General features: G+C 31.5%; 1 protein-coding gene across 2 annotated transcripts in view; it reads right to left on the bottom strand.

The window, feature by feature from the left end:
• The window catches only part of LOC149781809 (centrosomal protein of 104 kDa-like), a 130512-nt gene that overhangs the window by 87881 nt on the left and 27279 nt on the right, over positions 1–15352 (bottom strand). For both annotated transcript variants that reach the window (XM_089935977.1, XM_089935978.1), the window contains exons 6-11: positions 14532–14600; positions 13371–13441; positions 7875–7984; positions 4502–4557; positions 3703–3858; positions 2407–2434 (exon numbers count right to left, since the gene is read on the bottom strand). In XM_089935977.1, coding sequence (XP_089792103.1) covers positions 2407–2434; positions 3703–3858; positions 4502–4557; positions 7875–7984; positions 13371–13441; positions 14532–14600 — 490 coding nt within the window. The remainder of the gene's footprint in view (positions 1–2406; positions 2435–3702; positions 3859–4501; positions 4558–7874; positions 7985–13370; positions 13442–14531; positions 14601–15352) is intronic.

The following is a 15352-nucleotide window of genomic DNA, read 5'->3' as shown; positions in this document are numbered from 1 at the left end:
TTATTTAAATGTAAGGTTGACAATCTACAATACAGAAAGATCAGAGATTAAAAAATTCTATATATAAACTTCAAAAACGGGACAAAATGTACATGTATCTGATTAGAATTTTTTCTCGACAAAGGTTTTATTATAATTTTACAAAAGCAATAAATTAAAAAAGTAACAATTTTTGTACAATACAAATAATACACCCAAAATATAAGATTATTTGAGAATTTCATCATCAAAACTAATTGTATTCATTCCTTATGAATCTCTGAAAAGAAAATCAATGATCTCTGAACAACAGCCGGTAATCATCATTTTAAAATAAATCCTCTACACCTCTTGTCATATCAACAGAAACCCTCTACTATGCTGGTACCTGTCATATTGTGTCCATACAACTTCTTTTATTCCTATTCTACCTCGTTTTTACCCCCACCATATTGACATCTGACATTTCACCCATGTATTCAACACATAAAAACAACCAAACATCAATCTAACCTAATGTTATCAAATACCAATAAAGTTACTTGAGATCTGACATAAAGAAAATAAATGAGCTACATTCTCACTAATAAAACAAAGTATGGTAAGCTTGACTAGAATTATTTAATTAGTTTATTGTTGTACATATACTTGCTGCTTACAATACACAAGGTGCAAGCATCTATTAGACAGGATCAAATTAAGATGACAGACTCATATCTGGATAGACTGATTAGAGTTTTGTTCTGAGTAAAGGATAGATTACCATATATACTCATGTATAAGCTGAATAATATAGGAAAGAATAAAGCCTGGAAAACAATAGGTCAGGATAAGGTCTAAACTTTAAATTTTTTTTAGTTTTTGTGTTGACTACCATATATATCATTATATATCATTACTGTAGATATACAAAGATGAGATCCCATTCCTAAACTGAACCCCCAAGACTTCATGTACTAAACCCCCTTTGAGATTATGATCATCCAATCAGATGGAGTAGCAATAACAAGATTTTCAATATGGATGGACTTATGGGTTGGCTTACATACAGATCATCCACTTTTTAATGTTTCACCTATTCAGTTGGGGGTTTTTTTTAGGGAGGCAACTGATATGTGAACCTGCTTATATGTGAGTATATACAGTATTTCTGCAAACATGTTATAATTATTATGAAGTTTACAAGGGCTAAATAGTGTATGATAAGAATATAATCCATTGCAACATGTGTGTTTTAAATTTTCAACAAACATTTCCTTAATTATTATCACCACTAACATAAAAAACACAAACAAAAAAAAAACATGCAATCACCCAGTAAGACAACAGACCTGCCAACCCTGATGAGTCAGTCTCAGTATGGCAGTTGATTTTTTTCCGTAAGATTGACCAGTTTTCAGTAAGGTGTAACAAAATATAAATAACTGCTATTGTAAAGCTGGAAAAAGTAATTAAAAGTTTGACACATCAACAATAAACATTATATTCAACTGTAAAGTTTGTAATGTATGCGTAGACTTTATTTACCACTAGTACAGTTGCACAAACTCTAGTTCCAAATCCTATGCAGCTCACATGCTTGTTGCTATCTCTCAGCTTGACATAATTCTTGGAAATTCTTTTCCATTTCATATGACGATGTCAATCATATCTCCCACCACGCCACATACTCAAATTGGCAAGTGATGTCCAATAAATGTAATTGTGTCCTTTCCAGCTTTTATTCATAAGAATCTGAATACTCTTTTTATTTTTCTGTGTTGATTATTAACACTTTTTTAGAAGCTTATTTTCTATTTCATCTTAAACATGCATCACTTTCTGGACGCCATCTGAAAAATTCTATAATCAACAGTTTGATCATGCAGAAACTTCACATGAACAAATAGGTGCAGTTTAAAGTGTCTGGAGCACTGCTGTAAAGTTAGTCTGGTTCCCTGACTAATTTCACTAATTCTAATATGAAACCTGGATCCAAATAAAACATGGATGAACCAATTATCCGGATTTTTTGGCAACGATAATTTTTTCGTAGTTTTTGCTAGTATGCCATTAAGTCCATATTTTAAGGGTAATTTTCGTAAGACTTACAGCAAAATTGTAAGAGTTGGCAGGTCTGAGACAAGTTCTTTAACCTTTCATTTCCCCTGAACTAAATTTTATTTATTTCCCTTGAGCAATTACGTAACAATTAATATGAAACCATAAACCTCTACCCAGTAATTATAGATAGCTTTTGTCCTGAAACCAAAGTTATCTGTTATCAAACAAAACATCACTTGACAAAAAGATGCAACTGAAATCAATAAAAGTCTTAAATATGACATTAACTGAGTTCAATTTTGTTTCAAAACAAATCAAGTTAAGAAACAATTATACATTTAAAGTTATACATTTTTATATAAAAATAACAACTTATCTACATACCTAAAAAAACTGGCTGAGGGTGTCTGGACTGAAAACAGAAAAGAGAAAGCCATAAACTATAATAAACTCCTGCTCATCATGAAAATTTCTCTGCAATGAACAAATAAGTACATAAGCACTGAATATATTGGTTTTCTTTACTGAACATTATTGTAGTATAAACCAGTATTTTAACTCATTTAGCCCCAATCACGCATGTAGGCATGATGAAGCTGTACCCCACTTCCGAGCTCTGCAGCATCAAGGTCATTTAAGATACACCAAAGTGCGTGGTATTACAAAAAAGCAGACAGATATAGCTCTATAACGATATAAAAATAATCTGGAAGTTCCAGTTGCACTACAAAATACAGAAGGAAAAACCTAATCTTTGGGACCTGTTTTTTACTTTTCCACCCAAAATTTGCTCGTGGTTGGAATCCAATTTTGTGTCTGGATTTTAGACCTTATGGCCTCAGATCGAAGGCAGACCAGTCTGAACTGCACACAGACAGGTGAACCTGTGTGAAAACTAGGATAAGGTGGGCATTTGGAATAAAGAGTGGTCTACCTACGAAAATGATGGATCCATTAAGCCAAAAAAAAATTCCAACTTTTACCCTTCTGCTCATGCGCAAGCAAAATAACCAATGGAAAACAATGTTTCTAATAAAATTAGGCATTAGACTCATGGAAAATCTGCTGAAAGTCGATATATTATGATGTATTCAGAAATAGCCCCCAAAATGTCTTTCCTACTCACATTTCAGGCAAAAATGGAAAAAAAACTCCAGGGCCGAATGAGTTAAGCAATAACAGGTATGCAAGACACTTCTTTCACCCTTAGACACACACAAAATCTGGTCCAAAAGATGATAAACAGTATAATCTGTGAATGAATTTGACTTAAGAAGTACCCGATCTTGTTCAGTATTGCATACATTCACTTCTTTTTAAAAATCGATGTATGGGAGTCCAAGATAAATTAAACAGTTTACTTAACTCACCCAGATTATGTATTAATAAAACCAAAGAAAACTCTGACATTTCATGCAGCTTCACAAACAAATCCACTGCTGATGAACAAAACATATTTCTAATCTTGATATCAACACCAAAGAGAAAAAACTGTTCACTCCTTTTGTAGGCAAATCAACTAACTCTGTGGATGCATGGATCCTCCTATCCATGAGCATGTGCTTACTTGATTTACTCCTATAAACAGCTAGACCCAGAGTAAATGCTCATTTCTTTTCAAGTAATATACTATAAAGGTTACCAAAGAAAAAAAACAACTTACACTTCTCTTCTACTTACCCCTGTGGTTTCCAGAAGGTCATTTACATTTAGATCTTTGTAAACTTGAAGCCTGTATTCATCCATTTGGACTTTCTTTAACTTGGCTTTATCATAATCCTCATCTTCTACTGCTTGTCGCTTTTCCACTTCATATTTCCCTAATCTTTCTCCTACCTGACACACAAAGATTAGTTAAAAGCATATATGCATTTAATTTTAACTATATTATTACACTTTATTTCATAAACATTTCTCTACACCCAAAATCCAAGAGCTCTTTAAATCTTCAGCAAAATCACAGTAAAGTTATTAAAACAAAACTCCTATGCAAAGATCTGCTAAAAGAAAATTTCTTGTAAGTGCATAATCATGATATAGACAGGGTTTTGCATCCAATCAATGGGGCAAACATGCCAAAAAACTATGCTTAGTAACTATATAGTGTAACTGGATGAGCATGATTTTAATGCAAAATACTGATGAGAACTGTTGATTTTCATGCACAAACTCCAAGAAATGTAATGTTTATTACTGGATTGAAGCTTGTCTTATTTCCCAAAAGTTACTTTCTATCTATCACAATATGGCATACAGTTACTTATATATATATATATATATATATATATATATATATATATATATATATATATATATATATATATATATATATATATATAACACCAGACTTTCAAAAAACACAAAAGAAGTATAATGACATAACTAGAGAGTTAAAAGGCAATCAAAACCTGTACCTTCAAGAGAAAATTTACATTTTAAACTGTTTTCTAAGTTGTTATAGTTACCAAATTTAACACACCTTCTGAAGTTCCTGAACTGTGTGCTTCAATTTCTTTGCATAATCATATCTTTCCTCTGAAATAAAGAGTTCAAAATTATTCAGCTAGCTGTAAATGCATTGTAAAAATTAATTTCAATTCAAGAAATTCTGGTCACATGGCAAGTCTTCAGAACTGTTATCATCATAACATTATGCAAAAACAAAGGCACAATAAAAAAATGCACATTTTTTTAAAAGTATCTTTTGCTTTAATTCTTATCATGTGTTTTTGTTAGAAATTTAAAGTTTATTTATTTTAAATTAATTTACACTATTCGAACCAGGAAGTATGAGTAGTTTAAATTCATTCTGATATTTCTTCAACATTCTACTGATTCTGGAATATCAAAAGAATGTACATCTAATACTATTTGTTGATGGACAAAACAAACAGCAGAACTAAGACAAGTCTGGCACACATACAATATTTAAGAAAATTTTAAAATTGTCACTATTTAATGTTGTGAATGTATTCAACAAAAAAATAAACAGCATTCACATAAAGACTGACTTTATTTCCAGTGACAATATTTTGCGAATTCCAAGTTTCAAACTTATTTAGTGGGTCTGCTACTACTTGTATTATAATTAAAAAAATTCAAAATTTCTGACCATTTAATACTGTAGATAATTTTTAAAAAATATCATATATACATTTGGATTCACAATAATGGGATCAGTCAGAGTTTAACTTGCTCTATAATAATTCTGTCTTATAAAACTCTTCTGATTGTTAATTGTGCAAATGTACTGTCAATATACAGACTTTTCATTATCATTTTAAGTAGCCAGCTCAAAATTTAAATTACAAGAGCAAGTCAGTGCAACAACATAAATTTTAGACAACTCCACTGGGAAAATATATGGTAATTTAGCTAATGGCTAGCTGATAACAAGAAGGCTGAACAAGAAGTGAGCTATGTTTAATAGATGAAAGGGTTAAACCAACTTGGCTGTAGAAACTTAAAAGTCACAACAGTATCTAGACTTAATTAAATAAAAAGTTCTTACAATTCAGACCTGAGATGATTTTACATGAATATGTTTTGAATGACTGCCTGAAAACTGCATATAAATATTTACATAACAGCAGTAAATATGGATGATTTTAATTTTTGAGTTTAATGTTTACAAGTTAAGTGACCAATTAGTCATGGATAATAATCAGCATAAATGTGTGAAAATTTAATTTCTGTGCAAAAACCAGACATTAAAATTTAAAATAATAAACAAGGAATAAACAAAACTGCATTTGTATACTATGTACAGAAACAAAAAGGCCAAGTGAGCCTGATATCTCTCATCTCAGTAGATGACATATGTCAACTTGAAAATCACACAAGTACTGAAACACTTAGAGAACACAGTTGCTACATTGTCTGTTAGTGATGATGTGTATCACTTATCTTTGTTCTCAGACCATATATACTAGGTTAATTGCTGATCACTAGGATGGGAATTTAAAAAAAAATTTAAAATATAAAATCTGGGATAAGTAAGCTTCAAAAAAAAAGGTTGAATATAAAATTAGAAAAAAAATGTAAAACACAAATTTGGAATGCTGCTTTGAGTTTCGAACTCGTGATCTTTTGTTTAGTACCATGAAACACATAAAGACAAATATGGGTGTTTATATATAAGAGTAGGATGTGAATACAAAAGAATTAACCCACCCCCAACAAAATTGGGAGCGACCTCCTGTTTGGCAAGAGTTACACATACAGAGAAAGACGTACGTGTGTGTGTGTGTGTGTGTGTGTGTGTATATACAACTTCCTCAGCATAAAATGGACAAGCAATTTACATAGCCACCACTGTCCTCTGGATCTATCCCTACCCCCTGGGAACTTGATGCTAAGTCATAACTTTTAAACTGTTTACAGCTACACCCTTTAAATATATACACTTACTTGGCAATATTAGGGGATATAATTTATGCAGTACATCCTTCCTCCTTGAGTCCTAACTTGGAGACAGAATTGTGGTAGCTCAGTGACTTAGGCATTAGACTTGTGACTAGAAGACTGTGGGTTTCATTCCCACCATCTGGTCAGCCCCGACTGACTTCTACAGGATTTTTTTAAGGTCATCGATTTCTTTGCTCTCAATAATTAAATCATGAAATGTTTCAGTAAGAAAGCATACTGAAATTTTGTTTTTTTATTAAAATTACAAAATATTTATTCAAATAAATTTACGAGTAACAGATTGCATATCAAATCTGATGAAAATCTGATTAGAAATATTCACATTTATTTGGAAGAATTTATCTTCTTAAAATGTTTTTGCAACATTTCATGCATATCTACAGAAATGAACTTTTAGTAGGCACTATATAATCAGGATTGATCAAATTTGTTGTTAAACCCTTTACATACTCATACTGCCCAAAAATAAACCTCAAGACAGGTAACAATCTCGGGCAATCAGATGCAATATCAGGTCATTAATACACACAGACATATTTAGTTAACTGAACTCAATATCAGGTCATTAATACACATAGACATATTTAGTGTACAACTGAACTCAATATCAGGTCATTAATACACATAGACATATTTAGTGTACAACTGAACTCAATATCAGGTCATTAATACACACAGACATATTTAGTTAACTGAACTCAATATCAGGTCATTAATACACATAGACATATTTAGTGTACAACTGAACTCAATATCAGGTCATTAATACACAGACATATTTAGTGTACAACTGAACTCAATATCAGGTCATTAATACACATAGACATATTTAGTTAACAACTGAACTCAATATCAGGTCATTAATACACATAGACATATTTAGTGTACAACTGAACTCAATATCAGGTCATTAATACACACAGACATATTTAGTTAATAACTGAACTCATATGAGATCTTCGTGTTATGTTATTTATCTAGTCTGATCAAAATCTCATCAGAAAATGGAGTCCAAAATGTTCACAATTCAACCAATCAGATGCATGTTGACCTCATTAATATATTCATATGTCACTCATAAATTTATACGCATGAATGTTGCTTATAACGTATCTCATCAGAGATCTTGATGATATAAGCAAGTCTGATCAAAATCTGTTTTCAACAGTGAAGACACTAGAGTGCTCATGAAAATCTGTTGACAAATGGATGGATGACAGACACAGTGTCACTGCATAAGCTGAACTGGCCTTTAGCCTGGTGAGCAAAAATAAACCCGTTTTATTATTTAAAGATATTTTTCATGAATGAAAAGCATTTATTTTTATAGAATGCTACCTGAACAAGGACATGAGAAAAAGTCACATTTCCGTCATTGTTTGTCAAGGAGAAAACATTTTAATTTGATTGTAAATGCATCTTACGTATCACAGCTTCTTGCTTCTTCTTTTCCAACCTGCGGATAAGCTGTGCTATCTCTGGGTCCTGGTACATGTCAAAAGCCAGATCATCAAGTGGTGAAATATAATCCGGCCTTCAAATGCACATAAAACACAAGACTTTACTGACATGACACTTTAAAAACCTACCGCATATTTTTTTATATCAAACAAGTTCAATATGGATATACCAAATCAATTCATGATACCAGCAAAGCTATAGGAAAACTTTGACTGCTCCGGTGGCCAAGTGGTTAGAGCGTCCGCCTCGGATTTGGTAGGTCATGGGTTCAATCCCCGGTCAAGTCATACCAAAGACTCACAAAAATGGTACTAACAACTGCCTCGCTTGGCTGGCCTGGTATCATGATAATGTAAGTGGGTGGGACATCATGCTACATGTATGCGGCATGATGCCCCAGAGCTAGACATCATTATAAACTGTCACACTGCAGACATCATAGCGATGTAAGTAAAAAATTGTTAAAGCTACATTAAAAATCCAAATCACACACACACACACACACACATAGGAAAACTTCTTGAGGTGTGTTTATGCAATTAAATATGAAAATGTCCACTTTAATTATGGTTCAACATAAACCAGTTTCTGATTAAAGTTACCCACATTAGTATGGCAGATGACTATTTCAATTTCCTCACACACATTAAAACACATTTTCTTAAATAAAAAGTTGCACCTATTTTAAGTCACTGTCTTTATTTAAGAAGGTATCAAGTGAAGAATGCAGCAAAATACACAGAAGCAGGAACCTCTTCCATACTGAGCAAATCAAACTCCGACCACTCTTAAAAAATTAAATGTATCTTTCATTGATTCTCTCATGAACTTAGATGCCAGTAATAGCAACAAAGAAAGGAAAGTATACAAATGAAAGACTCAGACCCTTCCAAAAGCCCACCTGATACTTAAAGAATAACTGGCAAATCTTTCAAAAATTCAAAATGTAACCAAGTCTGTTATATTGGTGCCTATGCATACATTTATGATGTTTTACCATTTAATATTTTGCTTAAAAAAAGCAAATCTCTCCTATTATTGAAATGAAGGATGGAATCTCCCCAACCCCTCTGCCAATTTTTGGTTCTAGAGAAGATACTGGGCTTAATCATCAAAATAAACATGATGCTAATTCTCTTTCACTAGCTTTCCATGTTAATGACTACAAAGCATACTAAAACAACTAAACTGGCCTCAAATTGCTTGAGAAAGGTAATAGATAACAATATCCCTTGAAGCAATTCAAATATAAATAAAACATAAAACAGTCAATTTAAAAAAAGATCAACCCTATTTTTGGTAAAACATCATAGGTAAATAAACTGGAGTGTGTTAGATAAAGTGAAACTAACCATCTCATTGTGTAGTTACTAGAATTTCCATTTGTGTTACTTCCAACAGTAATTTATTAATTTAAAAGTTATGGAATACTTTTATTTTTTTAAACAACAAAAACAAAGGAATTATTCAACTCATTGGATAAATTTAATATGTAATATTTACAATTTCTTATATACTACAAAGTAATAGTATAATAATAATGTAATATTTAGTCTTTCATCCATATACTATAGAAAAAGATGATAAATAAGCTTATAAACATTCACTTAATTTATAAATATAAATGAGAAAAAAATCTTTCCACTTCTAGAGTTTAAGAGTAAGCAAAATAAATAGTATTATTGGGACTGTAAACTTCAATCATCAAAACTATATTCAATATAAATTAGAGACATTTTAATGCTTTGCAATGCAATCTGTTTGATCTGATGCTTATTTTTGTAATATGAATAATTACAAGAGCAAAAGATATTTGCAAGACGATGCAGATCATTTCATATTTTAAAAAGTCTAGAAATGTAATCAATGAACTGCAAAAAATTCATACAATAATAGTTAACTAGAGAGCAATCAGTATTAACATAGCTCACCTCTATGAAGCTTTTTAAAGTCTCCAGTTGTAATCATTAATTATCATACAGAATAAAAGTTTTTATTAAAGTGATCTTTACAATAAAACATTAAAACATTGGTACTTTTTCTACATGCATTATTTTGGCTTCTTTTAAATGGCGTAAAACAGTAAATAATGTTCTTTTCTATTTCAAAGTAAAGTACTATGTATCGATAAGAACCATAAATTCATGTTGTTTTTGTAATATATTTTAAAATCATTGTTCTTAAAATATGCTACTCACTCATGGAATTAGTTAAATGTATCACATTACAACTTTTGGAGCACTCCCAAAAAAGAACAGAATTATGGGAAACTTCATTGACTTTATTAAGGGTGGCATCTCTTAATTCTAAACTGAATATCTGAATGCCATTTAAACCTATACAGTTGATGTCAAATAGCTTTTTTTTAACAAACCAAATTTATGATAAAAGGTGGCACTGAGGATTTAACTAATGTTAATAAAGAATCAAATGCAGGACATGGTGTAGGGCCACAATGACCTATCACTAAAATGGGCAAGTAGTGTTCATCTAGATGCATCTCCTTGACAAGTTTCATGATGACATGTACACAACATTAAAAAAAATTGATTTGGTCCTGGAGCTGAATACAAAAAACATAACCTAAGCCAGTAAAATGTGAAATGCAGGGGATCACCATGGGGTTTTCACTGTGGTACTAAGAGTGCATATACTCATTGGGTTTGATATATCAAGTTTGAACAGTAAAACCAAAAAACACAATTTAACCAAAACCAGTCAAAAATGAAAAGCCTCTCAGTGACCTACTTTTGTAATGAGGGTGTAGTACAAATGAAGATGCATCCTTCCACCAAGTTTCATGATTCTGGGTATACCAATATGTATACAGGGTGTCAAAGAAAAATCTGGTCATGAACTAAACACAAAACCTTCACCTAAGCCAGAAAAATGTGAAACATATGTCAGGGTGACCTGGTTTTGTTGCAAGTGAGTGGTTGTAATATAGATATAAAAAAAAATGTCTTGTTTGATGATTCTAGCATGAACAGAGATTGAAAAATAAACTTAAAACACACAATTTAGCTTAATTCAGTCTAATAATAAATATGGGTCACAGTGAGCTACTTTCGTGATGAAAGTGCAGCCCTCCACCAAATTTCAAGAACCTAGGTACAACAGTATGTACAGAATGCAAAAAACATACGTTGTTATGAGATACTTCCAGAAACTTAACCGAAGCTAGTGAACTTCTTTTGTTGCAAAGGTGTGGTATGAAAAGATATACAAAAAATCATTTATTTTGATGACTCTGGCGTGAGCAGCATTTGAGAAACATACTGTTGTCATTAAGATGCATCTGCTCGCCCTATTTCAAGAACCTAGGTATAACAGTATACATACAGAGTGCGCATATGGTCCTGATCTAAATGCAAAATCATAACCCAAGTCAGTAAAATGTGAAATATGTTGGTCATAGTGACCTTTTGTTGTAACAGTGTTGTACCCCCAATGCTGATGCCAATTTGGATAGTTAATACGACTCTTCTCCACTTCATAGATGTAAGCTATACTGATAAATGCACGTTAAACTGAACACAATGGATAGCAACTAAAAACTAGATACTTTCACACACAAAAGTGCATATTTATTCACAGACAAGATGTAAAAACAATAGGAGAATTAATTTTCTCTTTAGGTAAAATAAAACGTGAATTATGATTTTAGACAAGTGTAAATCATTGAAAAAAAATATCTTAAGCATTTCAGTGCCACAGACACAAGACACCCTTTCTGTTAAGCCCACTGTTTACTAAGCTAAAAAAGATGTACATAAAAGGAAAGAAAAAAACGAAATAGTTTATTACTGAGGTTTAAGCTATAAACTCACTTGTAAGTTGAGTCCAACTGCAAAGAACATGATACCCTAATCTGCCATCACATAATGCACTGGCAGATCACAGTCTGTGTTGTTTGTTCTACTGATTGCCCCTAACAAACTACATTATTAGATGCCCATTTATTATGCAATCTGGATCTGTGGAGCTTGTAGTTGGACTTGATTTACAGGAAAGTATATACAGTAATCAAAGGTTTGGATGGACGCGTGAATCAACACACATAGAGATGCCAAAGTGACCGATACAGCAATAAACCTATGCCGATATGGGCACAACAAAAACGAGGACTAATAAAACACATATAGGATAGTACAGAATATTAGGAATTTTTTCCATTTCATCACTCACATGCCCCTCAAATTTATGATATATTCATCTCAAAAATATTAATGTTACTGACATGATGGAATGCGATGTCCCGTAATCCCTACCACCACCTAACAAATAATATGTTAAAACTCAATAATTAGCTTAATGAATAAGCTGCATCATTTGGCATAAATCTTCTGCCCCTAAAATGATTCTCCTGAAATATAATGCACATCCATTATGAAGGATATAACAGAACCAGGCAATGAACAAACTGATGTGAACTACTTCTTAGAACTTAATGCATTTTGGCTTTTAATATTCTTTAAAAACCACAATAATTACAAACTTGCAGTACTAAAGAAACTAACAAATGAAATGAGATGTTTGGAAAGAGAAAGTCATTCAGTATGGAAAATACCTTCCAGACCCACTGATTAAAATTAAAATTAAACATGTAATCAATGAATGTAAACTATTCCTCCAGTCTTTAAATTTTAAGCAATGACATTCTAAAAAAGGATGATTCCAGAATGAAAAGGTAGGGTCTGGGGTGTTGGCACTTATTTCAGTAAAATATCACTGGTAGGAGGAACTGAAACTGTTATAACTCTTCTAAGGTGACCAGATTCATTAAAACAAATCTGATGGATGGTTGAGTCTTTGTCAACTATGCCTTCCAAACTACTCATACATTTAATTTGTGAAGAGCCCAAAGGAAATACTATATGGGACAATATTACTACAACAATAAAGCATTCAAAGATTCTAATCAGAAGTGTTTAGATTAAAAACCTTCCACTCTTTCCAGTCCTGAAAATGTGAATAGCTAAATTACTTTCCAGTCCTAAAAATGTTAATTGCTAAAATCTTTCCAGTCCTGAAAATGTGAATAGCTAAATTACTTTTTACAATAGTGTGAGTTAGATGGCTTGCAAATAAAGGAAAAGAAGAAAAATAGTTGTAATACTTATAATACAAACTTTTAATACTTATAAATTATGTTTGTAAATTTTGCTTTCAATCTTAAATGATTTTATGAGACTAGGAGAAAAACATTTTGCAATTAAAGTATATGAACAACTGTAAAGACCTCACATAAGATATTAAATAAACTTCCTCATCAAATAAAGTAGCTATTGTTATTTATTATTATTATTATTATTATTATTATTATTATTATTATTAAATGATCAACAAATGTGTTGGTTCTGAGTAAGTCCTAACATAAAATAATCTTCATTATTATATGAAGCACAAAGCACCAAAATACATGCATGTCTGAATGATAAAAACCAAATAGAAATTACCTATTAAAAAGTCCTTCCAATGATGGGTCATTTTCTATCGCTTTTCTTTTCTTATCATCTTCAAAGAAATTCTGTGATGGAAAAAACATAACAATTATCACCTGGAGGTGATCATTCACAAAAACAACAAAGATCTTATTATAAAGTTGGACCCCAATATCCCAAAAATAAACAGCATGCTTCATTTTCATGTGTGGATACAGATATCAAATTGTTGAAAATAATGGAAAATAAGCTAGATATATAATTTACTTTGTGATTAAAATACTCAGTTGTCATCTGTGGCCTTAATCTTCAGGTTCTGGAATCTATGTCTAATGTTCAGATTCAGGCTCTGGAATCTATGTCTCATATTCAGATTCAGGCTCTGGAATCTATGTCTCATATTCAGATTCAGGCTCTGGAATCTATGTCTAATGTTCAGATTCAAGCTCTGGAATCTATGTCTAATGTTCAGATTCAGGCTCTGGAATCTATGTCTCATATTCAGATTCAGGCTCTGGAATCTATGTCTCATATTCAGATTCAGGCTCTGGAATCTATGTCTCATATTCAGATTCAGGCTCTGGAATCTATGTCTCATATTCAGATTCAGGCTCTGGAATCTGTCTAATTTTCAGATTCAGGCTCTGGAATCTATGTCTCATATTCAGATTCAGGCTCTGGAATCTATGTCTCATATTCAGATTCAGGCTCTGGAATGTACTGACATAATTTAAAGGATAGTATATGCTTAAAATACCAAACAGAAAAAAATATTTAACTGTTTAAGGGAGAAAGTCATCCTGACCACAAGGCCAAATTAAATTTTTCATGATTAGCTGCAACATTATTGCTATCACTGGGAATCAAGTTGTTTTTTAAGAAAGCAAACAGACAAAAACACAAGTAAAACATATCTAACTTTAAAGAAAAAAAATGAGCCAAATTAAAATGTTCTTGTATTGGCAAAGGCCGATATGTCACACATATGTCACAAATTTATACTATGTATATGATTAAAATTACTTATTGTATATACCTTTAAAAGATCACTTGGTGAGATACTCTCATGGCAAAAATTAGTCTGCAGTAAAAAATGGTTCCTGGTCAGTACGTGTTACATTGGAAAATAGACAGATGAAACTAAAATAATAAGAGTTTTCGATCACAGCAACTTACCATATCATGTAAATGATCCAAAGGTGACCTCATTGGATCTCCAATTACATTAACAGCAATAATTCCAACCTAAAAGATAAACAAAGTATTAGAATGTCTGAATAATGATAATGATAAAATCTCTTCTACTACAAAATACAAATGTTAACAATGTAAACTTGGCAATATAATGTCAAAACACAAAACTAAAAATGGCACAACATATTTGGAACAAAATTATTATTCATATACTAGCGATCTAATAGATTAATAAATATATAACTAATACAATATATATGTAGAAGTAGTAATTACATACAATGAAACCTGTATGTAAAGAATAGTCAAAGGATATATAAATTGTCTTTTATAGACAGGTGTTCTTTATAAACAGTCAGTACTCTTAGGGACAATCGATTCATTCTGAACAAATCTAATGTACTATAGCATTTAATGAAAGGACAAGCCAACACTGAAAATCTCAGGAATAAAATAGCAATGACACTAAACAATGAAATTCACAGTAAATTAAAAAAACTAAACAACCAATGTATTGAAAATGTTAATGCAAAAATATGTATTAGGACTTTTCATACTGATCATAAACAAATGACTTTAATATTAAAATAAGAAACACTGGTTGCAGCCTCATCTAAAGGTCAAAGGTCAGCAGAAAATTACCTGATTCCAACACTTCGTAGTATCATCAACAATGATTCTAGACAATATCAAAATGAAAATTATCATTTTCATTATCTACTCTTATTTGTGCCATGAAATTTTCCATCATTAAAGGTCACCTGCCACCTATATTGTACAAACGTGTGATATTATTATAGTTA

This window comes from Sinohyriopsis cumingii, chromosome 15 (genome assembly GCF_028554795.1).
Source record: "Sinohyriopsis cumingii isolate HCF-2022 chromosome 15, ASM2855479v2, whole genome shotgun sequence".
NCBI classification, from domain to species: domain Eukaryota; kingdom Metazoa; phylum Mollusca; class Bivalvia; order Unionida; family Unionidae; genus Sinohyriopsis; species Sinohyriopsis cumingii.
This window is presented reverse-complemented; position numbering and strand designations above follow the sequence as displayed.